Source organism: Chrysemys picta, chromosome 8 (assembly GCF_011386835.1).
Source record: "Chrysemys picta bellii isolate R12L10 chromosome 8, ASM1138683v2, whole genome shotgun sequence".
Taxonomy (NCBI): Eukaryota; Metazoa; Chordata; order Testudines; family Emydidae; genus Chrysemys; species Chrysemys picta.
In genome coordinates this window covers 44,156,180-44,182,945 of record NC_088798.1, presented here as the reverse complement: position 1 = coordinate 44,182,945, position 26,766 = coordinate 44,156,180, and the positions used below count along the sequence as shown (strand labels likewise).

General features: G+C 41.1%; 1 protein-coding gene across 8 annotated transcripts in view; it reads left to right on the top strand.

Annotated features, from left to right (window-relative positions):
• Positions 1-519: 519 nt before the first annotated feature.
• PTPRC (protein tyrosine phosphatase receptor type C) overlaps positions 520-26,766 on the top strand; it is a 134,008-nt gene continuing 107,761 nt past the window's right edge. For 5 of the 8 annotated variants that reach the window (XM_065554391.1, XM_065554389.1, XM_065554386.1 and 2 more), the window contains exons 1-2: positions 7,780-7,890; positions 7,975-8,092. In XM_065554391.1, the coding sequence (XP_065410463.1) occupies positions 8,020-8,092 (73 nt within the window). In that variant the 5' untranslated portion in view covers positions 7,780-7,890; positions 7,975-8,019. Of the gene's footprint in view, positions 687-7,776; positions 7,891-7,974; positions 8,093-26,766 lie in introns of those variants that run through there. The other 3 variants (XM_065554388.1, XM_065554385.1, XM_065554387.1) reach the window with 3 other exon arrangements.

Sequence of the window (26,766 nt, the reverse complement as noted above, 5' to 3'; positions counted from 1 at the left end):
GCACTCTTCTCTGTCCACTTTGCAGAGGAGCACCAAGTTACACTAGATTGCTATGGTTAGTGCAGTAAGTAACAGTCACAGCACAGCAGCTGTCTACCCATCTTCACTTATTTGATCTTCCAATGAAGTAATAAACCAATATTTGACAGCACAGATGGATTAGTTTTAGGGATAATAATAATAAATATTTACAATTTTATAGCCTTCCATCTGAGGATTTCAAAGCACTTGACATTATGAGCCAATTAGGTCTCAGGACAGCCCTGTGGCGTAAACTATATTATCTCCATCTTACAGGTGGGGAAACAGAGGCACGGAGAGGTTAAATGAATTATCAGAAGCACTATAGTTCTTATTATCTACAGTCTAAGTCTACAGACTGTAATTTCTTCTCCAAGGTTTACATTGTAGGCCATGGCTGCAGCCTCATTGATTCAAGTTTGCAGAGGCAAATTTTAAGTTAGGATTGTTGATGTTCTCTGCACTTTTTGCACTTCTCTAACAACACTTCCTTGACAGACCACTGAGGAAGAAGTAATGCCTGCGAATATACCCATCTTTGGTGACATCTGTCTAACTCAGCTGGACATCCCCATAAAGATGTCAACACATCCGCATGTCAACACACAGAGAAGGGCTATCAGAGGCTGACCAACAACATCGCTGCAAGCAGATCAACCTTCTAGGTAAATACTTATGGTTTATGTTTGTAAGTACTGTGCTAACAGGCATTTTCTGCCTGCTCTGGGAATACATTTTTATCCACTGGTTACACCACAGTCTGGATGTTAGTAAAGCATTTGATAACAAAGTCTTAGGAAATCTTACTTGCAAAATGAATGTAAATAGGCTTGGATATGAGCAGTTATATGACAGGTTGAAAAGACCCAAAGGACTGTAGACAAACGATAATGCTATATGACAATGCAGCAAGCAGGGGAGGAGACAGACTAAGGTGCTGGAGGTAAACAGTAATTAAATTAATAGATGTATGCAATATTTCCCAAAGTACTATCCGAGGGGACAGTGAAATGACACAAAGAAGATGAGGAGGGTGCGATAAAGGGGCAGAAAAGAAAACTGAGATTCAACCTAAGAATATACAAATTATTACAGTGAAAGAAGATAGCCCAAAATGCAGATATTGAGTGGGAAATACTTGGAAAGCAGTAATGGCATACAAGGCAGAAGGCATAGTGTACAGTAAACAGGACACAGAGACCTGCAATGTGACAGCTGTAAACATACCCCTAAAAGGCATTGAAGTTGTAAGCTACATATACAAAGGAATACAAAGTGAAACGATAGTCTCTTAATGCACATGTTCTGCGCTAAAACAGGTATGTTGCCCTTTGGCATGATTCACCTAAAGAATCAAATTTTTACAGTATCACCCACAATCCCTATTGTTTGCCTAAAGCACTGGCACCAAACTCAGTAAATCGATAAATCTTAAAGTATGGATGAGAATGCTCTGGAAACAAGTGATAAGAGAACATCCAGTGAGCCCAATGAAATACAGGACTGTGTCACACTGAAACCAAGACAAAACATTTTTGGGAAAGAATCTGTATATCCTTTTTTTTTTTTATTGCTTTTGACCATAGGTTGCTGCTCTTTGCTTAGCATTACTCCAGTTCATGACCCCTCTGGCCCACAGTAAATATGGCACTGCTATGACCTCTATATGGCAATGGTAAGATGGCATCTACTGTGTATATGAGAATATAACAACTACCATACTAGGTCAGACCAATGGTCCATCTAGCCCAATATCCTGTCTTCCAACAGTGGCCGATGCCAGGTGCTTCTGAGGGAATAAACAGAACAGGTAATCATCAAGTGATCCAATCTGCGGTCGCCCATTTCCAGCTTCTGGCAAACGGAGGCTAGAAACCCTTCAGAACATGCCTTTGCAGAGCAGTATGATTTGAGCGCCTACAAGCATTTGAAGGATGTATATGCCACAGAGGGAGAGGAATTGTTTATGATGATCCTATTTGTTGTAACCAAAAAGAATGAAACTGAGCAAAAGAGAATTTAGGCTGAAAATCAGGAAAAATCTACTAGAGTTGAGATGTATTAGATTGTAGAGTAAACCCCAAATGAAAAACTGGAAACCCAGCCATTTGAATAATTTAAAATCATATGGGACCAAGTGTTAGAACATTGTAGAAAACAATCCTCACGTGGCATGGGGATGGCCAGGTTAATGAATCTTTCCTATCTTTAATTTTTACAACTTCATGATTTTACTCTGGATTAGAGAGACAAGAGTAGCCCTATGTGTATCTAATCTCACACTCTACAAGGCAGCATGAATGGAGGGAGGGGAGACAGCATGGCAGACAGAGACGCACACCATGTGAGAGAGAGAGATGTGCATTGCCCCTTTAAGTACGCTGACCCCACTCTAAGTACACTGCCTTTTTAAGTAGATCAGCAAGTTAAGACAGAAACTGCTGCCAGGAAGCTCCCTCCATCCTGAGCACTGTCGTGTTCCCCACCCCCGGGTCCCCTGCCCCATCCACCCCCCTTCCCTGTCCCCTAACTGCCCACTGCCACCTCATCCAACCCCTCCTCTCATTCCTGATGGACCCCCGGGGCCCCTGCCCCATCCAACACCCATTCTCCCTGTCCCCTGACCACCCCCGGAACCCCAGCCCCTGACTTCCCCCCACCACCCCATCCAACACCCCTGCTCCTTCCTGACTGCCCCCCCCAGGACCCTTGCCCCCATTCAATTCCCCTGTTCCTTGTCCTCTGACCACCCGAGTCCTGACCCTAATCAACCCCCCCCGCCCTCTATCCAACACCCCCTCCCTGCTCCCTGCCCCCCTTACCGCGCTGCCTGGAGATGGGAGCCGCGCTGCCCGGAGTCGGTGCTGGGAGCGTGGGCACTGGGCGCTGCGGGCGCTGAGCCAGAGTTGGGGGCCGGGATGGAGCTGCGGGCGGGACCGGAGCCGTGGGCCAGCCCAGAGCTGCTGGCCAGCCCGAAGGCAGGGGCCAGCCCGGAGTCGGGTCTGGAGCCGCTGGGTGGCCCGGAGCTTCTGGCTGGCCCGGAGTTGGGGGTCAGCCCGAAGGTGGGGTCAGGGGCCGGAGCCACTGGCCAGCCCGAAGGCAGGGCCTGGCCCGAAGTTGGGGCCGGAGGCCAGCCCGGAGTCAGGGCCGGAGCCGGGGGCCGGGCCGGAGCTGTGCCGCCTGGCTGGAGTCGGAGTCAGGGCTGGGGCCGCCTGGAGCCGCACAGCGCCTGGAGCCCTCCTCGTGCCCCCCACCCCAGCTCACCTGCAGGAAGCTGCTGCTTCCTTCTCAGCCCTCCCAGGCTTCCCGCGCTAACAGCTGATTCGCGGGAAGCCGGGAGTGGGAGCCTTCAGGGGAGGAGGCAGAGGCAGAGGCGGAGCCGGAGCCAGGTAAGCTGGGGCCGCGGGCAGGGAGCTGCTGGAGCTTTTGTTAAATTTAAAAGCCCTTTTAGAACTGAGACAACCAGTTCTAAAAGGGCTTCTAAATGTAACAACCGGTTCCCGTGAACCGGTGGGAACCGGCTCCAGCTCACCACTGCCCCCCAGACAGCAAACAGGAGGCTCCGGGGAGAGGCTCTGGGGAGAAGCTCCAAGGCAGAGGACAGGAGCAGCACATGGCACTGGGAGAGGGACTGCTGGCAATTGATAGCCTGCTGGGCCTCTGCCACACAGGGAACTTAGGGGAGCGGAGAGCTGATAGGGGGGCTGCCAGTCCACCCTGGTTCCAAGCCCCCACCAGCTAGCTGAAACTTTCTGCAAGCAGTGGACAAAGCAGGCAGCTGCCAAATGACGTTATAAGGGAGCATTGCTCTTCTTTAAATGAGCATGTTCTCTAATTGATCAGCAACATAACAATGAAACAGTGTTAACCGGGATGACTTTAAGTGAGGAGTTACTGTACTAACATTTGCTTTCAGATAAAAACAAATAGTGTTTTGAAAAATTAAAAGTCATTCTCAATAAAGGGCAGCTTGTGTCCAGCTCCTGCAGGAGTTAACAAGGACGGAAGGCACACAGGGGAGGGTGTGGCTTGGCATGGCATGGCATGGCAGCCAGTCTCACCCTGCATGCTAAACACCTTCAACAAGGCTTGTGCTTCCCAGAAGCCCATTTATTCCTGGTGCTTGCTCTGTTCTTTGCCCAAAAACAGGCTAGTGGCTAAAAGCCATAAACAAACCCTAACATTGCACTCTTACTATCTTCATTTGATATAGCTTCATACTTCTAGCATTCTACTTATGTCCATTAATTTGAGCCATGTAATGATCAGAAAGATATTCTCACCTATTGTCATCCCTGAATTCTGATTTCCAGGTGCTCTATTCAGTGCTCTCAACTAGTCATTGAAGAGAATTTTAACTAGATTTTTAATCAGGAAATAGTGCTCCCCACTGACCCCTAACCTGAGGCTGTATTTTATGTGTACTGAGTTTGAATTTAAAGTGTGTTTTTAATTTAGTTATTCCAACGAATTGTATTTAGTTTCTTTTTTTTCCCCTTAGAAGGTTGCTCTCAGCACGCATAGAAATTCTAATTCAGTACAAATGAAATCCACTCTTGTACATTCACCCTAAATGAATTATGTGCATTTTGCTTGATTCGCACTATTTGCATTGCAGAAAACTCATCTCAAATGGTGTGTGCTTTATGTGCAACCACCATAGTTGTACATCCAAGGACAAGAACTTGAAGGGCCTTGTGCTTGGAGCACCTACAGCTCTTGCCTGTGAACACATTGTACACTCTATACACAGTCAAACATTTAGTGTCTGGTGTAGCGTAGGACTCTCAGACTTCCCACAGTGAAATCAGTAACTATGTTTTGAACAAACATTGTGTAGCTATAAAAATCTCAAATGTTTCCTCTGATAAAATGAAAACTGCAATATTTTAGGCATCTCAAAAGTGTGTGTGAAATGCTGGGACTACCCTGCTAAAAATAGGACTGTTGGTCCTTTACCACTGAATGTGAGGGGACAGTTCAATGTAAATATTTTTTTCTCTCTGAAACTCAGTGAGTGGAATTGTTGAATTTTGTGGGGATTGGGGCGAAAAAGGTAGAGAAGGAAAGTTCATCCTTACTGTCTTCTAGCTAGTCAGTACTTCTTTTAAAAAATAGAAATACTGGGCCTGTTCCGCAGCTGCTGTAAATTGACATAGCAATTGAAGTCAATGGATTTTCTGAAATCTCTGCAAATTAAAGCTCATGGGGCCCAATTCCCCACTGCCCTGCATTTTGTGTAATCATTTTCACAGGGCTGGATTAATCTTTTGTGGGCTCCGAGGTCCTGCCCACGCTTGGCCTCTTCCCCCCAAGGGCCCGCCCACACTCTGCCCCGAGGCCTTGCCTGCCATTCGCATGGGAGGGGAGGGGGCGGAGATGAGCGAGGAGGGAGTGAGGGCGGCAGGGGGCAGTGAGGAGCGAGTGGTGGGCAGAGTCTGAGGGGGAAGAAGCTGAGTGGGTGCAGGTCCTTGAGGTGGAGTGGAGGGGTGTGACCACAGTTCAAGCACCGGGGCCCCTTCTGAGTGTGGGCCTGACTCCATTGGTGCCATTGTAAACCCGGTACTGCATTTTCACCTGTGCAAAGTGTAAATTGCTACTACATAAAAATTCTCCGGTCCTCTGTGCTGGTGGTAGCATTCTGTTTTGTACTCACTTTACACCATATGGAAAGGCAGACCCCCTGTGATATTCACTGACTCCCCACTGCCTAAACAGTTTAACTCACTAGGGAGTCATAGTGCTACTGTCTCTTTCTGTGGCCACACATCTTGCCTCAGAGGGAAGGCTAATGCTGTAACTAGCTGTTGGCCTCTTAGCTTTGATATCCCAGAGTGCAATGGTGTATTAGGAAAACTTTGATGTCTTATCAAATTAGAATTTGCTGATTTTTCCATTACACAATTTGACTTTGATCGTTAAAAGTTCAGAAACAGCAACCTATGCCAACTGTGTGCTCGGCTCTGTACAAGAAACAAAGGAAGACATGATCCCTGCCCCAAGGAGTTTACAATCTATAAAGAGGAATTTGGACTCCAAACAATTTCAGATCATGTCAAGTTTTATAATAACTCCCTGGAGTTCTCGGGTTTAAATCTTGCAAACCTGGAACAATACAGGCGGTTGTTACTAAATTTTTAACAGAAATCTCATTTTAATCTCAAGTCTCATTAAGCGATTTAAAGGACAGTGTAAAATGCCATGGAAATAAATGTCAGTTCAAAAATACATACAATCATGAATTGGGAAGAACAGTCAGCTCATAAGTGACCAGAGGAACTAGCAAACGGGAGTTTTGTAAGGAAGTTTAGAGAGGACGTGTGAGAGCCAGATACACCTAATAAACATTCTTTATACCTAGGTCACTGACCAGCTCCCTCTCTTTCCCCCACACCCCCAAAAACACACAAACCCTCCTCAAGAATAAAAATAATTGGGGAGAAGTCTGGCAGTAAAGCGGGAACTATTCCATTTATTGCACTGAATGCAGCATGTATGATTACCTGCCTTGTGGGCAGGTGGCATATATGTGTATTCAGTGCAAGTAGCTCATGATCCTCAGAGATCGATGACAGGCTCTTGAGATCAGAGTGGCTGAACTGACAGAGGTAAGTGAGACAGGGAGGTCCCTACATGAGGCTTTCTGAGATACAGTAGAGCGCTTCCACCCCCAGTCTGAGGTAGCACCCTTATTTCCTATGTTAAGTATAGGGAAAACTTGTGATATCTCAGATATTATTTATTCACATTATTATATGCACTTTTCTATAGTATGCTATTTGGACAGTCTTTAAATAATTTATTGTATAAGAGCAATAAACATAAATGAATGAGGCTTTCTTCCCTTTTTTAGCAATCCTCCGAACTCATGGTGCTGCTGGTAAATGTTGGTAATCTTAATGTTGACCACTAAAGTGGTGGTAGTTGGTTCAAACCCCCAATGAAAGAGGCAATCCCAGCATTTCTTCCCCTTTAACCTCTCTTCTGCTCTTCACCATCCAACTGGACCCTAATCAGCTGTTGGGTACCATTTCAAGTGTCTGCAACAAAGGAAGACATCTGCAGTCCTTTGCCTACTCAGCAGGAAGGACTAAAGTCCTCCAGGACTGTGCTGCCCCCAGGGAAATACTAGAAAGGGACTAAATATTCCATCATAGGGATGTGGCAACTATTTGCCAAAATTCAGATTCAGCGTATTGTAGGTGGTGGTGGTATGAAAGCCTTAGAGAACTACAGCATGTTGACTGTCTAGGTACAGAACAGCACAAGAAACAGACTATAGGCTATCCATAGCCATTTAGTATTGAGTGCTGTCATGTTAGGAATTGCATTTTTGCAGAGATACTGTTAACAAAAATACTTTTTAGACCAATGTTCAAATGTTATTCATTTAACCGATAATCACTTCAATAAGAACTGGGTATTTTTATTATGGCTGTATTGTCAGCTTAATATGTTGATTCATTATGTCCTCAGAAGGATATTTTTTCTTGCTTGGTATAGCTTGAAAGAATACATGGTTCATGAATGACCAGGCACTGGAACAGAGCTAAGTTGCAGAAAAGCTAATATTAGAAGTACTAAGGTCTTTTGAAACATGAAATTCTTTTAAACTCTTCTTCGGTTCTTCCGATGATTAAATGATTAAAAATGATCTATTTGGTTGAATTAAGGAAGTTAAACATTAGTGCAGCAACTTAAGAAAAACCCTCTTGACTTCCTGGAAACTGAAAAGAAAAAAAAACCCGGCATTTTAAAGAAGTAGGTAAGATTGTCTCTGACATCACTTAGCTACATAGTGAGATCGCGAGTGGTTAGTCTTGAGTGACAGAGGAAGCTGCTCCCTGACTGATAAGCAGGCACTGCAATGTACGTGCACAGTTATTCTGCTTTTGATTCAAGTTTTGCCGAAAAATACTTTTACAGAAAAATAACAGTTATTTTACTTTCCAGAGAGAGACACATGCTGTTTCATAAGGATACGCCTGATTTCCAGATATGACCATGTTTTTGTGGCTTGAACTCTTGGCATTTGGCTTTGCCCTTCTGGACAACAATGTTTTTGTCAAAGGTAGGTACCAACTGATATTTCATTTTCTAAATCTGGTACCATAAAGTTCTTTTAGCAAAACAGAATGTTGAAGCTTTGCAAAGAGGAGAACTGACAACTTTGTCCAGAAACTATAATATATTGGTACTGCAGCCATAATGTGGCAAAAGCTACACTAGAACAGGAAGACGTGGCTTAGAATGTGCAAGAGAAAAAATGTTTCCTGTGTAGCCATCCGTGAATATTGTATAAACTTTTTTAAAGAAAGCTTTGCATTTTATATTTTAATTGTCTTTTATTCAAATCATTTGAAAAAATAATTGATTTGGAGCTCTTATAAATGTCAGTTCAGTGGAATCCCAGTTCATTTTTTATGAGTCAACATTTTATTCCTTCACTGTTTTAAAACATTAAAAATATCACTGAAGGAATCTTTAAAATGTAAAGCTCTCTTTGTATTTAAGTCACTCCCTGATGCAGATGGCATACAGTTCCTCAAATTTAGATTCATATTGTAAAGAGTCTACAAAGAAATCCAAAAACTGACTGGGGTGATGGGAAATTATAGAATTTGTGTAATTACCATTGACAGTTTTCAAGAAATAAAGTGATTTTGTTGGGACATCAACTTTGTAGTTAGTGAAAATTAATTAGAGGAACTTAGAATTTAGAATGGTCTGCAGCTACTTTCCATTATAAGTGAAGTTAGATCAATCTTCACTTGTCAGACTTGAAAAAGAATGGTACAGTCTAAGGGCCTGATCCTACAACATTGACAGCTAGGTTTAGCGCTTGCTACTGTGAGTAGTCAATTAAGTCAAGTCAATGGCAGTATTCACAGTAGTAAGTATTACAAATGGCCATCAGTGTCTGTAGAATCTGGATCCTATGATGATACAGTTTTCAATTAAAGAAGGCACAGTGTTGCAGCATGATTGCCCCCGCCCTCTACCACCCTTCCAGTTAGCTAGTTTATATAATTGAGGATGTCGACGCATTCATGTTAGCTATGGCAGCTGTTTGTTAAGCAATGTTCATCCTAAAAGTGGTCCTTAATTTACTTAATTCCAGATAGTAGCAAATAGCATGGTCTGATTCTCCCTTCATCTACAGCCGTTTTACACAGGTGTATTAATAATTTATTATTAATTGATTTCAGTGGAGTTATTCCTGATTTACACTGGTGTAAGTGAGAGAAGAATCAGACCCTTAGTTGCTAACATATTTTTAGCTGGTTTGGAGTCTGGGTATTAGTTCTGTAATCCTTGAGAGCCTAAGGAGGGTGTGTACTAAGTAGATCTGGTTAGTAGCTGTTGGATATTATATGGAAACAAGTGAATCCTGCACTATAAAGCAAAAGAGCAGAATTCTCTTTTTTTATCTGCTCTCCCGTTTTTCATTTTTATAACTCACATCTACAGATGCCTGCTGCTCCCTTTGCTTCAGCAAGGGCAGGTCAATGCCTGCCTCCGTGGCCACCCCTATTGTGAGTCGATGCAATGGCTAACAGAGGGGGCTGGAAGAGGGGACGAAGGGGAGAGGGTAGCACTACTTTTCCTCAAAAGACAGATTTTATCTTCTTTTCTACGTAGACTGGTCTGGCTTCGGCCAGTTCCTCCCTATCAAGTTGCCACAGCAGGCAGAAAAACAGAATAAAGTCAGTAAAAGTTCAAATACTGAAATGGCATTAAGGTATTGGAGAATTATGAGGGAGAAAATATTTGGCTTAAAACTTTGCTCGGTCTCCATTTCTTGGAAGGAATTCTTTCCTCTCACATCTTCCTCTGTGATTTTGGGCAAGTCACTTCACCCCTTTGTGTCTCTGTCTCCCCTTTTGTTAAATGGGGATAAAGCTATTTACCATCTTTGTAAACCATGTTGAAATCTACCGATGAAAAGCGCTGTATAAGAGCTAGTTGTTATTGCTTGTGATTAGCCATACCATATTAATTTACTGAATCCACTATGTCAAATATCCAACGGTATAGACACTGTAGGTCCCATTGGGACTAAAATCAAAGATGTATCTCCAGGGCTCTGGGATCTGCACTGTCTGCCTGTTGGTTACCAGGTGGAATTTAAGGTGTTGCTTTTCCCTATATATTTTGGCACATTCTTATTTGAGAGACTCCTGTCCCCATGCCTTACTGACACAAATTATGATCAGTCATTGTAACCTTCCTTCCTTCCCCCCTTTGTGTGAAATAGCTTACATTTGACTTTCAAGACATGTTCAATGCCTATCTATTGATAGGGGGAGGAGGGCTCAATCTGTGGGGCCCAATCTGAGATGTTTTAAAACAGCCTGATTCTCTCAAAGTGCCAAGTACCCACCCTCTGCCAATCAGATCCCTGTAAGGTGTCTCAGGTTGGGCACCCCAACACTGAGGCATTTAGAATCACTAGTCACATTTAAGAATCTTGACCTATGTTTTTAAAGAATGTCAAAGATAGCTAGAGCCTGGGAAAGGTGCCTTTTTATATATATTGTTAGACATTTCAAGAAATGAAATATAAGTGGCCATCTGCAGTGTGTCAGTAATAAATATAGGGATAATATTATTTGTAGCTGTTCAGTACCCATTTTCTAATGAACATTGAAAACTTCCATATTGATACTGAAGTAAAACATCTCCAAATTACCAAGTGCACTTAGGCTCCATTCCTGAAACTTGGTCTGTACAGGGAGACATTTGCATCCATGAAACATCCCATTCAGGTCACTTTTTCAATGTGGTGTCTGTTGCTATCAAGTCCACTTACACAGAACAGCTTGTAATATCAGGGCCTAATGCTGTCTGGCATATGCTATGGGGCTTTATAACGATCAGTATCATAATATGCTCTTTTGTCTAACTTGGTTTTCTGACAGACAATCAAAATGTAAGTCTTGTATTTCTGGGGTCTATCTGCAGTGCATATTGAAGCATATCTTTTGAAATGCTACAATTGTTCTCAGATTTTTTTAAACACATCCTCTCGTCAAATGACTTCAGGCGTCCTTTCCCTCACTAAAGAACTGGCACAGCAACAGTTTTCACAAGCCTTTTACCCACCACTGAGCCACTTCCTTTTTCACAAGAAACTCCAAATTCCACTTAATAATTTGGGTTTGACTTTATTATTATTATTTATTGTTATTATTATTTTATTATTTATTAATTAAAAGGCTTCTGCAGCCTCAGGAAAATCACTGCCTAAACAACTTCTAACCTTAACAGCTAATGAGCTCGTTCTAAATGCCTTTTCTTCTTTGCTTTGGCCACAACCTTTGGCAGAACTCCCCTACTTCTTTGGCCTCCTGCATGGCAGATAGAGTCTGAAGGATTGTGCTGGAGTGCAACCCAGGCTACCTTTTGGAAAGATCTAGTGGAGCCATGCTGTAGTTATAAATTATAGCTGTTGAAAGCTGAAATGCTGGGAAGGTGGGGTAGTTAGAAAAAGCAGAATTGCAAAAACAAGAGAAAGATATTAGAGGAGGAAGAGGGGAAGAGAGAGTGTTCTGAAATACACTCTCTTCTGTGACACTTTTCACTTACAACAGCCACCTGTCTCTTGAAAATGTGTTGGGTATTTCACTGTGTTGTTTTCAATAGTGCATGTAGACAGCACGTTCTCTGAGGCAGGGGCCTCGTTTGTGACAAGTCAGTCACTTTTCAGTGCTCTGCTCACTTCTGGTATTTCAAAATATGATAATAGATGGGAACCAGAAGCACAAAAAAACAAGAGAGGGAGGAGTGGAGGGTAAGAGAGACAGAGAGAGGGAGGGAAGAGTGAAGAGCATGCGATGTGATAGGATTATTGTTGAGGTGTATTGACTGTTATCTAAGGAAAATAGGGAAAGGGATGTTGGTTCAAGGCCAACCAGTTTTCTTTACACTCTGCATGGCAGTCCTGTGATTCCAACCATATAATTCATTTAGATTTCTTCATTAATGCATTTATATTTACAAACTGAAATGCAGCAAACTACATTTAGAATCAGGGGGTAGCCGTGTCAGTCTGTATCCACAAAAACAACAAGAAGTCCGGTGGCACCTTAAAGACTAACAGATTTATTTGGGCATAAGCTTTCGTGGGTAAAAAAACCCACTTCTTCAGATGCATGGAGTGAAAATTTTCCCTCTCTTGGTATTGACACTTCCTCATCAATTATTGGGAGTGGACCACATCCAACCTGACTGAATTGGCCTTGTCAACACTGGTTCTCCACTTGTAAAAACTCCTTTCTCTTCATGTGCCAATATATTTATGCCTATAGCTGTAATTTTCACTCCATCTGTTAGTCTTTAAGGTGCCATCGGATTCCTCACATTTAGAATGTACTACCAATATACTCCTACAATCACTGAGCTGCCATGCAGAGTTTGATTAGAAGGAAAGTTCTTTTTGGAACATGTCACACTGCAGTCATTCCCTTTACCTCTGAATTTTACTCCGATGCTATTATGTTTATATATTTGTATTCAGGGCCGGCTCTAGGTTTTTTGCCGCCCCAGCCCTGGGTCTCTGGTAACTCGCTCCCAGGGCGGGTCATTCAGCAGGAATTTTGGATGTGCACAGAACACAGACAGGATTGGTTCCCATATGGTTACAGAACTGCAGTAAAGTGGAACAATTTTCAGCTTGTGTGATTGGAGGATATCTGGATGCATATTATAAGACTGTCCTACATAAATGAGGGAAAGTTGAGGTGCCTTTATTTTTCTTTTGTTCCATTCTTTGTTTCTATGGGGAATTTGTCAATGCAATATCACTGTCTTCCTTTTAAACAAATAAAACTAAAACTAAAAAAAAAAAAAAAAAAGCAATGGCTGTTGAAAATAGCAATTCCAGTCCTAATAACCACCAGGAAGCATTTCTTGCTCAATTTATTCTACTTTTTCTACAGCAAGTTACAGTGGATCAGTATATTTGATTTGGGAGAAATGAAGTAACAGCTGCCCAAATTGAGCTTGAGCACTCCTGAATTCTGAGGGTGTTCAAATCTGGAAGGCAGGTGCTAGATTCCCTTTCTGAATATTAGCTAAATCTGGAAAAGAAAAGTCAATTTCTGGCTCAGAAGTGGAAATCCTCCTACGTGCCTGGTACTGTATCTAAAGCTCCCCAGGTCCTAGTAGAGCCTCCCCTCCCTTACTTTTCATTTTAAATTCTAGTGGGATCCACGTACCTCCCTTGCTAGGCTTCATATAGAGAGGTGCACTGTCCATTTAGTCCACCCAATTCTTTCTTTGGGGGAGAGCCCAGGGCTGGAGTGGCAGGAGGTGCGGGGAGGGGGACGGGGGGAGCCCAGTGCTGGGGCGGCAGGGGGTGCAGGTGTGTGGGGGGGGAGAAGAGCCCAGGGCTGGGGTGGCAGGAGATGCGGGTGGGGGGGAGAGCCCAGCTCTGGGGTAGCAGGGGGGTGCAGGTGGGGGCCAGAGCTGGGGCAGCAGGGGGTGTGGGCAGGGGAGAGTCCAGGGCTGGGGCAACACAGGGGTGCGGGGGGAGCCCAGGGCTGAGGTGCGGGGCGGCAAAAAACCTAGAGCTGGCTCTGACTCTACCATTCACAGCAAGCTGCAGCATGAGGTTTCAATTCCATACTCCTTCCCCCTCCCTTTCCTGTTAATTGCGGCCAAGGGAATACTGGGAAATGTAGTTCTTTCCCTGCTCCAGACCTGGCTCTATAGGCAGGGAGCTAACAAAGGAACTACAGCTCCCAGGGCCCTCTGTTGGTTCTCAGCTCCCATGCTGGATTCTTGCACCCCTGCAAATTTGCCGCCCCAAGCAACTGTTTGCTTTGCTGGTGCCTAGAGTCGGCCCTGTTTGTATTCCAAAGGCCCCAACATAGACTAGGGACCCAATGTATTAAGAACTATACAAATACATAGAGAGACACAGTCCCTGCTTTGGCAAGACAGACAAAGGGGAGGGAGGAAAGGGGAAATGGAGGTGAAGTGACTGTCCAAAGTATCATACGAGGTAGAGGTTAGAATTAGAAACAGAACCCTGGTCTCCTGACTCCTTGTCCCCTGACCTATCTACTAGACCCTGCTGCATCCCTGACATTACTTCTGTGTATTGAATAACCTGGAGGCCTTCATACTCAATCACTAACACATTAAGTCACTGAAGGAGTATTTAATAGGTGTTTCTTCTCTTGAGAAGTTGCATGGAGGTAGACGCAGGGGAAGACTATAAAGAGTAATGTCCTCTTTTGGCATTCGTGGTCCAGTTAGATATTATTATATCTAATTGTCAATTTTCCTGAGTTCTGCCTTTGCCTAAATGGCTGTTGCCTCTTAAGTCTTCACTCACCCGTGGCCAGAGCCTTAGTTATTTTCTCAGTTAAGCTGTTTAATGGGGATTGGATTGCCAGGCCCATCCAGGAAATGGCAGTACAGCCTAGAAATATGTCACCTCTGGTAGCCTATTGCCTTTTCTATTACTTCAGGGTGCCCACTGTCACACATTGCTGTTACACTCATGTCTGATTAACAGTCAAGAGGATGTTTGATTTCAGCTAATTAATGTAATTTCAGTGGGGAAAACCACTCTGAGCTAGTAGGCAGTTTTTGCACGGAAAAACTGTATGTGTGTATATATATCTCCTCAATATATGTTCCATTCTATATGCATCCGAAGAAGTGGGCTGTAGTCCACGAAAGCTTATGCTCTAATAAATTTGTTAGTCTCTAAGGTGCCACAAGTACTCCTGTTCTTCTTTTTGCGGATACAGACTAACACGGCTGTTACTCTGAAACCTTTGCACGGAAAGTTTACCATCTTTGAAGCTGAAGTCAGGCACTGAATCAGTCTGGAATCAAATTGATGCAACGTAATGGTGTAAAGCCTTGAAAATAGTAAAACACCGATTTCTTCCTGTAAATATCAAGATTAAACAACAAAAACAACCTACAGTGCTTTGATTTTCTCAGTTGAAATAGAGACTCAGACTGCTGCATTGTGTGTCTAGATATATTTCCACGTTATTTGTGCACTTGCAGACAGGTCATGTTCGCTGGTGTTTCAATAATTGTTAAACCGTTTTATCTATTTCCAGGTTTTTTTCTCTTTCTAATAAAAACAGATTGGGTGCTTCAGTATCAGGGTTTTGAAAACTAACTTTGTGAGCATTTCAGTGTCATTATCCATAATGTTGTATAGCTACAGAATCTATTTCCTTTTCTTTTCTACTTCTTTCTCAGTACTGTGCTCCTAGTTATTCCTTCTGTGTCAACGTACACTCAGCTGGTATGCTTTCTTGGGTTTCTGTTTTGCAAATTCAAAGACTTCTCTTAAACCGTGCTCTTCACTCTCAATCTCACCACTCTATAGACAGTTGTCAGCTCTAACAATATATTTCATTGTGCATGGAGGACTTTTTTTGGTACAAAAATGTGGACTCTGTGGAGCAATTTTTGAAATAGCCTTTGAAATAGTCTTTTCCTGACACGTGATGAAACAGGCCACACACAAATCAGACTAATAGCGCTACAATAGGGGAGGTAGTGAGGGAGAGGTCAAATCAAAGAATATTTCTGTATTATGTACAGCAACTAGCAGATCGTTAAATATATTAGCTATCTCCTAGCACCTGCAAAGCTATATCATCAGGAAAATGTAAGGCAATACACAAGGATAGCAATAATCTCTGTCTCAGAAGGATTGGTGTTTAGGCATATGGTATTAAGTCACTTTTTAACTAATTACTGCAAAGGCACTCACCCCCTTGAAACTGTAAACAGGTTATCTTAAGCAGTAGTGAGTTCCTGGACTGCTTCTAGATGTTGGGAGATAAGAAGGAATGAAGTGGATAAGAAAAAAGGGGGAAGATAAATGATGGAGTATGGCCAAGTGGCTAGAGCACAGAAGTGGGTGTCAGGTTCTGTGGATTCTATTCCAGGCTCTGTCACAGACATGTTGTATGCTGTGTAGTTGTAGCCGTGTTGGTTCCGGGATATTAGAGAGACAAGGTGGGTGAGGTAATATCTCTTATTGGACCAACTTCTATTGGTGAGAAAGACAAGCTTTTGACTCTGAGTACCTCTCCCTGACCTGAAGACCAGTGTGGCTCAAAAACTTCTCTCTTACCACTAGAAGCTGCTCCAATAAAAGATATTACTTCACCCACCTTGTCCGAGAGACATGTTGTATGCACTAGCTTAAGTCATGTAAATTCTCTAAATCTCAGTTTCTCCCTTTCTAAATTGTGGATAATACCTCATGGTGATATTTTGAGCCACAATTCATTAACATTTAAAAAGGTAAACGTTACTGACTGCCCTTAAATTATCACAAAATAGTTACTCTGAAGAAGCTGTCTGATCTCAGGAAACCTTGTCTTATGACATAGAGCTAGCCACAAGAAGAGCAGAAAGTGTAAAGCAAGTGACTGATTGAATATATGGCATAGGATTGATCTCTGCCCTCACACCTGAAGCATAGGAGCCGACAATGGGAAGGTGATGTTTTTGCAGTGTAACAACTACTCACGTAAAAAAAAATATTCTGTGCAGCCACAGTGAAATCAGTGGGACTATTCTGAGAGTAAAGAACTACTCAACTTGAGTAAAAGTAGCAGAACTAGGCCCCAAATGATTAACCCTCCCTTGTCTCCTGTGAATTACATATAGTCTCCATTTTAACAAATGTTGAAATTGGGATACAGGGAGGTTAAGTGGAATAACCAAAGTCACACAGTGAGTCGCTGTCAGAGGCCAGACTGGTACGGTGGTGTCCTGGCTTCCAATCTACTTCATGAATCAGAAAACCATGTCCCTCAAGAAACCATAGATATAAAAGGCCTGATTTTGAAAAGTGTTTTCCATTTTGTTTAAGTAAATGCTACCATAAGAATGTCAAACTGAGAAAAGCAATTTAGATGTTTAAATGGTAGCATTTGTGGGTACAAATTATTTCAGAAATCAACTGGTTGCACAAAAATGGAAACCAGGTCAAGGATCTTTTAGAAATCTGACCAAAACAAAAAACAAAAAAACCCAAGGTAAAAGAAAGTTTTCCCATTCTTACTTCTGGACTTTTCTCCATTGGTCAACAGTTGATTTGGCTATTGCAGTTCCATTCTGTATCAGTCTCTTTTCTATATACTTCTAGATGATTTAAAAATGAATGTAAGGTAACATGCACAAATACTAGAGAAATCGTTTTGTTTTATAGAGTTTTGGATCGGATACACCAAAGAGATTTAATTCTCAGAATCAGTCCTTCTTGTAAAATTTACATCCAATTAACGTTTTCTTTTAAAAATTATATATAATTTTAATAATTTTATGTTTGCTATCTTGTTGCAATGATAAAATATCATCATAATTTTTTGGTAATCAATGAAAAGAACTGGAGAATATATACAGTAGAAAAATTGCAATAGTTGTAGCATTTTGATATATGGGAGAGGCCTTAAAATAGATAAGCTATTGTAAGGCTCAGTCTTGTTTGTTGGGTTTTTGTTTAATGCTTCTATGTTCAATTGTGTTGGCTCATCAGAATCAAAAGGCATTTCTATATCCTCTGCACCTGCTTCACATTTCACATAAGAAACATGGCATGTGGTTTAGGTTTCAGTGAAATATGTGAAATGGCAATAAAGTTATATAGCTACTAGTGCGTTCTGGGTCAGTGCTACTTCTCATCTAGTAGTGTTTGTTAGGGCATTTTGATTGCCTGAGTAGTGAATTAAAGGACTTAGAAATAAAACCTGCTAAGAGCCTCCCCAATAGATGCTCTTTCCCCTACAGTATATTAGGGTCTATAGTATCAGGGGATAGCCGTGTTAGTCTGTATCTACAAAAACAACAAGGAGTCTGGTGGCACCTTAAAGACTAACAGATTTATTTGGGCATAAGCTTTTGTGAGTAAAAACCTCACTTCTTCGGATGCATAGAGTGAAAGTTACAGATGCAGGCATTATATACTGACACATGGAGAGAAGGGAGTTACTTCGCAAGTGGAGAACCAGTGTTGACAGGGCCAATTCAATCAGGGTGGATGTAGTCCACTCCCAATAAGAGATGAGGAGGTGTCAATTCCAGGAGAGGAAAAGCTGCTTCTGTAATGAGCCAGCGACTCCCAGTCCCTATTCAAGCCCAGATTAATGGTGTTGAATTTGCAAATGAATTTTAGTTCTGCTGTTTCTCTTTGAAGTCTGTTTCAGAAGTTTTTTTGTTCAGTGATAGTGACTTTTAAATCTGTAATAGAATGACCAGGGAGATGGAAGTGTTCACTTACTGGCTTATGTATGATACCATTCCTGATGTCCGATTTGTGTCCATTTATTCTTTTGCGGAGGGACTGTCCAGTTTGGCCAATGTACATGGCAGAGGGGCATTGCTGGCACATGATGGCATATATAACATTAGTGGACATGCAGGTGAATGAGCCCTTGATGATGTGGCTGATGTGGTTGGGTCCTCTGATGGTGTCGCCAGAGTCGCCAGGGGACAGAGTAGGCAACGAGGTTTGCTACAGGGATTGGTTCCTGGGTTGGTGTTTCTGTGGTGTGGTGTGTAGTTGCTGGTGAGTATTTGCTTCAGGTTGGGGGGTTGTCTGTAAGCGAGGACTGGCCTGCCTCCCAAGGTCTGTGAGAGTGACAGATCATTTTCCAGGATAGGTTGTAGATCGTGGATAATGCGCTGGCGAGGTTTTAGCTGGCGGCTGTATGTGATGGCCAGTGGTATTCTGTTATGTAGAGTCTATAATAACTTAAGCCAAGGTGAACTCAGGTGCTGGAGAGGACACAAAGGCAGGCAAAAGAGACAGCTTAGATTTAAGAAGCCCTGGCAGGGATATAAGGTCTAAATATGATGGTGACAAAGAGGGAAGACCGGCATGTGGTAAGAGAAATTTTTCTTAGATACCAGTGAACTCAATGTTTTGAGGGAGACTGAGGTAAAACTTTCATGAATTTCAGTGAAATACAGCTGTTGATCTCCTGAATTTGACATGTTATATTGTTAGGAATATTGGACTGTTTGACCACTAGAATAGAATCAATGAAAAGGAAAAATGTTCTATATGAAGAAAGATGGTGGATTTTTAGGGTGTCACAATATGATATGAAAACCATGCCTGTAGATTCCTTTTGAGTGGAACATAGGACATATTAAAACCATTGCAATGTCACAGTACAGTTCAGGAAATAACTTCACATCTTTATAGCAAAACCCATAAGAGTTCAGGAGTGCTTTGTTAGATAAACAAAGATCAAGATGCTCTAGCTGCATTTGTCTCCCTGCCATGATTAATGTTTGTGATCAAGATCTACCAGGTTTAGTTGTAGTTGAAGACTATCCTGCATACACTACTATTTGGGATTTTAGTACATGTGTCAGTGTCGGGGAGTGGGCATATATGGACATGATCCTGTGCCATGGAGGTCAATAGGAGTTTTGTGACTGATTTCAATGGCCACAGGATTATGTCCAGGGAAGGATTGTCAGCAAACCAAAGCCTCTAAAAATGACTTTTTACTGAACAGCAATGGCATGTTACCCATCACATTACCTCACACCATTGGCAGCCATTCCCCGTCACATTAAATCTCTTGTTTTCTCTCCCCACTCAAAATGTTATTCACCTAAGCCTCACCTCCACAGTGACGTCAATGGAAAGTCCACAAAGCCAGCAGCATGATGCATTCAAACTTACAAGTATTATTTTATCTCTGTGGTTTTTTCTTTTTCTTTTTGCAGTAGTTTGTTGAATTTTCTTTATTTTCCTATGATAAGATAATGTTAATGTCCATGCTGTTGGTTATATTCACAATAAATAGTTTTTGGGTCCTCAAATGCTACAGCTTTGCTTCAGCATTTAATTGCCCATACAAGGTATTTAGGACCAGCACCCGCAAATGGGGCAGTATGTTCAAAAGATCTTGGCAATCATTTAGACATCAAAATAAGTCTCCAGGTTTTGATGGGTGGGTTTTGAGCTCTTTTGAAAGTCTGGCCTTTGTTTAGGTGCTGAAGTGAGAGAGGAAAACGTGGCCCTAATAGTGGGTACTGAGCACATGGAACATCAGGCCATTAGCATTTTTGACATTGTGGCTGTTGTTGCCTTGTATATTCTGTCGTGAATATTATATTATTGTTCTTTATTACTACAATTGAACCTAATGATTGCAATCAAGATCAGGGCGATTCCATTCTCCTTGGCACTGTACTAACACAGAATGAAAGACAATACTTACCCCAAAGAGCTCACAATCTAATTTAAGGCAAAATACAACAGTGGGTTTTTAAAAAAGGAAGGAACAAGGGAGCGAGGATGAGGATGAGCACAGCCATATTGTTTTTATAATCCCCTATGCAATTAATTTCTTCTGCTGAGTAACGGACCTGCTGTTATCTTATTCAAAGTAGCACCATCTTTGAATAATGAATCATTCTCTGCACCCAAAATAACCTCTCACACATAGGGCCGCAAACTATTATTCATACTGGTCACTGTGCCCTTGCAGTTTTTATATTGCGGAAGATGATACAGTAGAGAATATGGTAGCGTACATTTTAATATAAAACCCTGCTAAAAACAACCTTTAGACACCCATGTAATTATTTTTATTCTCTCTTATGTGAATGAAATATATAAGGACCATATACAAAAGCATTGCACTTATTTACATTATTTATTTGGCCCCAGTGTTTAACCCATCCCTAAACCCACTGTGGTTTCATACTTGTAACAGTATAGTAACTAGTTAGCAGTCATATAAATAAATGAATTTTAATATAGCTGTGCAGGTTGTTGTGTGTTGTATACGTATTTTGTATATAATAAGATATGCCCATGTGTGTATGATGCCAGAGTATGAAAATCTAAAATTTTTATGCTCCTGACATGCAATTCACATTACAGATATTCCATCTGTATGGAATGCAAGTATGTAATGGTACCTACATACCTAAGGGAAGGGACAATATTCTATTCTATTCTACTCTATTCTATTCTATTCAGAATCTTGTCCCAAATTCATCACTGGTGTCTGAGAACTCATAAAACCAAATATAATCATAATAATAAGGAATTAATTCTCACTCCAGACATGTCATTGCCCTAAAAGATTTACCTACACAGAAAAGTATTGTACTATAAACTCTCCACCCTTCATCAAAAAGAAAAATACACAAAATATATGTATGAAGGGAAATACAGGATTTAACAGCTAGAGTGCAAGAGTTTGACATCACATTTCATGAAGTGCATGTTGCAGATAAAGTGGAGCCAAAGATATCTTTGGAAATTGTCTTCAGTGAATGAAAGTAAGGTCCAGATCCACACTGCAACATTCAGTATTGGAAGGAGATATTTACTGAACTAAATAATTGGAATTGTGGTGCTAAGCACTTTTGAAAATCAGGTTGTATGCAGCTGTATGTGTGTTTTGGAAATGTTTTACTTTCAAATTGCAGAGGGATTTGAGTGGCTGAGTTTATTAGTAAGATATAAAATGTTCACTGAAAAGGGATTGTTACAAAGTCTTGAAATACTGAAGCAGATACATGGTACACTAAAAGAGCTGGGTGAAATCTTTTTAGTAGATAGTATTGTCACTGAAAAAAATGCATTTTTGGGGTGGTGGTCTGAAACTATATTTTCAAATTTCGGTCAAATTTGATTAATAGTCTTGGCTGATTTATTTTGAAAAAGTAAAAAAAAAAATAGGTTTGACCATTTTGAAATGTTTTGGTTCAACTTTTTGGTTTCAAAATGTTTCATTTTGAACATTTTAAAATGTTTCTTTTAGTTATTTTTGTTCCAAAATATTGTCCCATTTTGAATTTTGGCCATTTAAAAAAAAACCACAAGAAAAAGGTGAAAAATGCCCCCCAAATGACCGCATTGAAACAAAAAAAGTCAAAAAATTCATTTTGGGTTGACCCAAAATGTTTTGGTCCGTTCCAAACAACATTTTTTTGTGTCCTTGCTTCAGTGAAAAATTTAAAAAATATCAATTTCAGTTCGATTCAAAGCAAATTTGGGAGAATTTTTTGGTTCGGCCCAGAAAAAAAATATTTGCTCAGATTTATATAGAAATTCTTTAATGACAATAACCATTTGCTCTCTCTGAAAATAATCTGTCACATTAGCTTGTCTTACAATTGTCCCACAGCTTGTCTTCATGATAATTGGCATATTAGGAAATGGGCAGCGCCACAAAGTCTATTTTAAAGACATTTAAAATCTTTATTGTTGACTTTGGGAGCCACCACAGTGATTGAAAGGGCGATACATCATCTAATTTACATCTGACACATTTTCACTCTTTGCTTAATGGTATTTTCAAAATGTTCCAAAAATGTACCATTATATTTTGATAAATATTTGTTCAGAAAATGGTTTAACTATAGAAGGAATACTTAAATGCTTAAAACTGTGCACGTGCTTAAGTGGTTTGCTGAATCAGGACCTATAGACTAAAGTCATCAAAAGAAGAACAAAGAACAGCCCTTCTGATGTTTTTCTTTCCATATGAGATGTTAGTAATGCTACCTGTTTGTTACATTATAAAATAATAATCATATTTTGAAAAAAGAGCAGATATCTGTGATTTACTGGGTATAATTATGTCACAGGGTTCTGATAATGATATAAACCAAAGAACAAATCTCAGGAGTTTATATTGTGACTTACTAGAACTTTGAGACTGAACTATAACCCCATAATTCAAAATTTGCCTGTTTTCTATTAAAATGTGAAACAATATAGTTTAGTACATTGATCTGATTCCAGACCTACTATTTTCCTGTTTCTTTTGAGATGATATTCCCTGCTTCTCTTCTATTGAGGATCTATACTTCCTTCAGTACCTTATCCTAGCCTGAAGGGACTCTGCTAAACTACCCTAATCTGAAATGTCTGTGTGATAGCCTGATGTCAGTAACTAACTCTGACAGGGGACAGATGTTTAGTACAGTTTGTGGGGTCTTGCTATTAGTGGTTGTGATGTAAAGATTTTGTAATAACTGTACTAACTATACAGCCAGAATAAAATTAATATTAGTGTTCCTATGAATTTCTCTCTCTCTCTCTCTCTCTCTCTCTCTCTCTGTCTTTTAAGGGTGTTTTGTGAGATATTTTGCTCCCAGAAAACAGAAACATTTTTCATATTTTAAAAATAGATCTAATGCATTACTGTTATTTTTATTATAAATAAATTACTTTGCTAGGTTTAGACATTGCCAAAGAACATAGAATTAGAATTTTGGTGTTTGAGTTTTTAATTGGATAAGGACAATATAACACCAGTTTGATAGAGCATTAAAATCAAACGGAAGGCCATTAAGTTTAAAAATTAGAATTTTATGATCAAATAATTCTCCTCACCTGATACGTTTTTTATACAAAGCTCTTTTTGTTTATTTATTTTTGTTATAAAAGCTTTTGGCCCCAGCACACCACCCTCACTTGAAAAGTGTACACTGGTTGGACAATCAAATGTAAAACATTAGATTGGAAAATATTTAATCTGTTCTGGCATAACAGCTACTAGAAAAAAGGAAAACGAAGTGTTATGTCAGCTATTCAGAATGTATAAAAGCTGTTCAGAAAATGTCTTGCATACTTCATGTTACTGCTTTTAATGGCATAGAGGAGTATAAAATAGTTAAAATAAATTTCAGTTACTCTGGATCAAGTTCTGATCTCAGCTGCACTGATGTAAAATTGCCTTCAATGGAATTACTCTGGATTTATGTCAGTAAAATTTACACTGGAATTGGGCCTTCTGTTCTTTGGCTAGGCTAGCACTTTGGGTAGATATGGTGCACTCCTTTAGGAGGTTTACTAGGCACATAGGGTAACATTTTCAAGAGAATCTACAGTGACTTGTGAACTTAAATCCCATTTTCAAAACTGACGTAGACTATGTCTACACTGCACGTCAGATATAGCTACAAAGTGCAGTGAAAAGTGAGCTGTGTCCACACTGTGGTTTGTAACTACACTTGCCAGGAAGCTGCCAGAGCCTTTCCCTTCTGCCTCCCACTGCCAGAGTCTTTGCCCACTGCTGGAATCTTTCCCTGCAACAGGGAGCTGCCTTTCCCCGTAGCAGGGAAAGGTACCAGCAGCTTCCTGAGGTAGCTTTCCATGCTGCTGGAGTCTTTCCCTGCTGCTGGGACCAATCCCTGCCACAGGGGAAGGCTCCAGCAGTGGGCCACTATGCTGATAAAAATAACAGTGTAGACTGGGAGGCGCTGCTTGGGTATGTAGAAAGCCCTGTAGGGTATATACCCAGGTACATAACCAAAGGGATGAGGAGTCTTTTTACTCTCCTAAGCAGTGGCTCACCGACTACACCACTTTTTATATCCATGTTAGCGCTTATGTAGTGTATGTACTGTACAGGCTGCATGTGCAGTGTAGATGTACCTTTAGGCACTAAGGATCCTAAATGTCTGTCACTTTTGAAAATGGGACTTAGGTTCCAAAGTTACGTTAGGTGCTTTTGAAATGAACTCTGATTATCATGGATTTCATTAAGATAACTGCAGTCTTTATGTAGAAATAAATAATTAGGGCTTGTTACAATAAGTCACTGGAATTTTTGCCTACTTCAGGTCTGAGTAAACATTGAGGACTTGATCACCCTTTCCTGAAAATAAACCTCTGAGAGATGTTCCCCTTGTGGAGTTTCTCCAGAATCATTCCACTAAAGAACAAATAAGGTGTTCTGTCCCTACATCCCACAGACCCCTTCAGATCCGTGAAGATCTTCCACTAGATCAAGAGGATGGGTCTATATTGAGGTTTTGTGCCTCCACAATGGCTTGGAAAGTGGTACCAATGCAAGGGTTTTTCCTTATCAATAAATGCCCCTCGAATCCTTTCCCAGTGGATTTCCCACAGCATAGGGGTGGGGGATGCTAGGGAAGAGTTAATCTAATCCCGGCAACATTGACTCTTTTGTTAGATGTATCACTGGTGGCCAGACAGGATGTTGTATATCCCGATTCCATGCCCAGACCTCCCTGCCCTTTCCACCTTTCCACACATTTGTCCCGGGTCCTGTGGAGATCCCTTCATGGAATCCATGGAAATGGGATGATCTTGTAAAGATGTGGGACATTTGGCTCAAAGGGTTTTGATAGCTCTTAGCACTCAGCTCCTGACAAGATAAGGTTCCAATTCTGAGCACAGGGCTGAGTAAACACAAACACCTCTGTGTTGATGTTGTCATGGAAATAACGGCCTTCATTTTCTCACTGATTACATCTGCTTCATGTCTGAGGCACAAACACTGAAAACCTGGAACAGTTTTACCAAAATAGGTAGCTTCTTTGTTTCTAAATGAGTATGGAAAATTACCTGACCTTTGATGGATGTTTTGATAATGGCAGACATACAGACCTATTATCTGTTTTCAGGAAGTGTAGGCAGAATGGTACCATTCCTGCATTATTAATAATAGTAATAGTAATAAGAATGAACAGGTAATTCTTTTAGAAACATCATGGAATCTCTCAATAGAGCAGTTCAGAGGCACCATATATCTTTTTTTCCAGCTATAGAGAATATAGTTCTGTTCTGCATTCATGAATATCTGTGTTAAAGCTAAATAATCACTTTTTTCTTTTTTTAGTTAGAAGCAGTGATGCAACTAAGAAAATCATATTATTTCTCACTGGTACATTTTATTCATATATTAATAGTGGTTACCGCTATAATGGTTAATAGTGGTTCTCACTATAAGGCATTTATTCAGGAAAAAAAGCCCTCAATCCTGCAGGCCTTATGCTGACAAACCTCCCTTTTATGTGAGTGGAAGGTTTTCCTAATACCTGGCCTACACTTAGCAGTTAGGTCTACATAGCCACATCAGTCTGGGGTATGAAAAATATACACCTCTGACTGATGGAGCTATGCTGATCTGACCCTCAGTGTAGATGCAGCTATGTCAGTGGATAAATGATTCTGTCAAAATATTTGCCATCATTCTGGGAGGTGGTGCTTCTACACAGATGGAAAATCCTTGCCATTGGTATAGGCTGCAGCTACACTTCAAGGTTAGGCTGGTATAGCTATGGCGAGGTAGCTATGCTGGTATAAACTCCGTGGCATAAACATACCCTAAGAAAGGATGACAAGCAGGGCTGGCGCAACCCATTAGGCGACCTAGGCGGTTGCCTAGGGTGCTACAATTTGGGGTGGTGGTGACCGTGGCAGTATTTCAGCGGCGGGAGATAAGGGGGGGCATTTTGGGGTGGGGTGCTCCTCTGTGGGAGATAAGGGGGGCATTTTGGGGTGGGACCTTCTGCCGCCCTAGGGCGGCAGAAAAGCTGACAGCGCTCCTGATGACAACGCTGGTCTCCTAATCTTTTTCTAAAATATTAGAGTTTATAATGATTTACAATCTATGTTCCTGACCCTGCAAACATTTGTGCATATGTTTAACTTAAACACTGACTTCAGTGGGAGAACTTAAAGGAGTAAAGCTAAGCATGTGCATGGCATTTGTAGGTTCAGAACCTAAATATTTGGTAACAGGGTAAAAAAATACAAAATATATTAAAATTACAACTCAAAATATTTACTCCATTACATAACTACATGTAGTAGTACATTTCAGGTTTACCATAAGTTAATAGGATTATTAGCATTCTCTCCAGATCCAAGTCTTACGTGCATAAGCACAAACTATAGAAAACCTTCGTGGGTTTTATCCTAGATAGATTTCTGCATTCAGGAAATAACTTGATCTC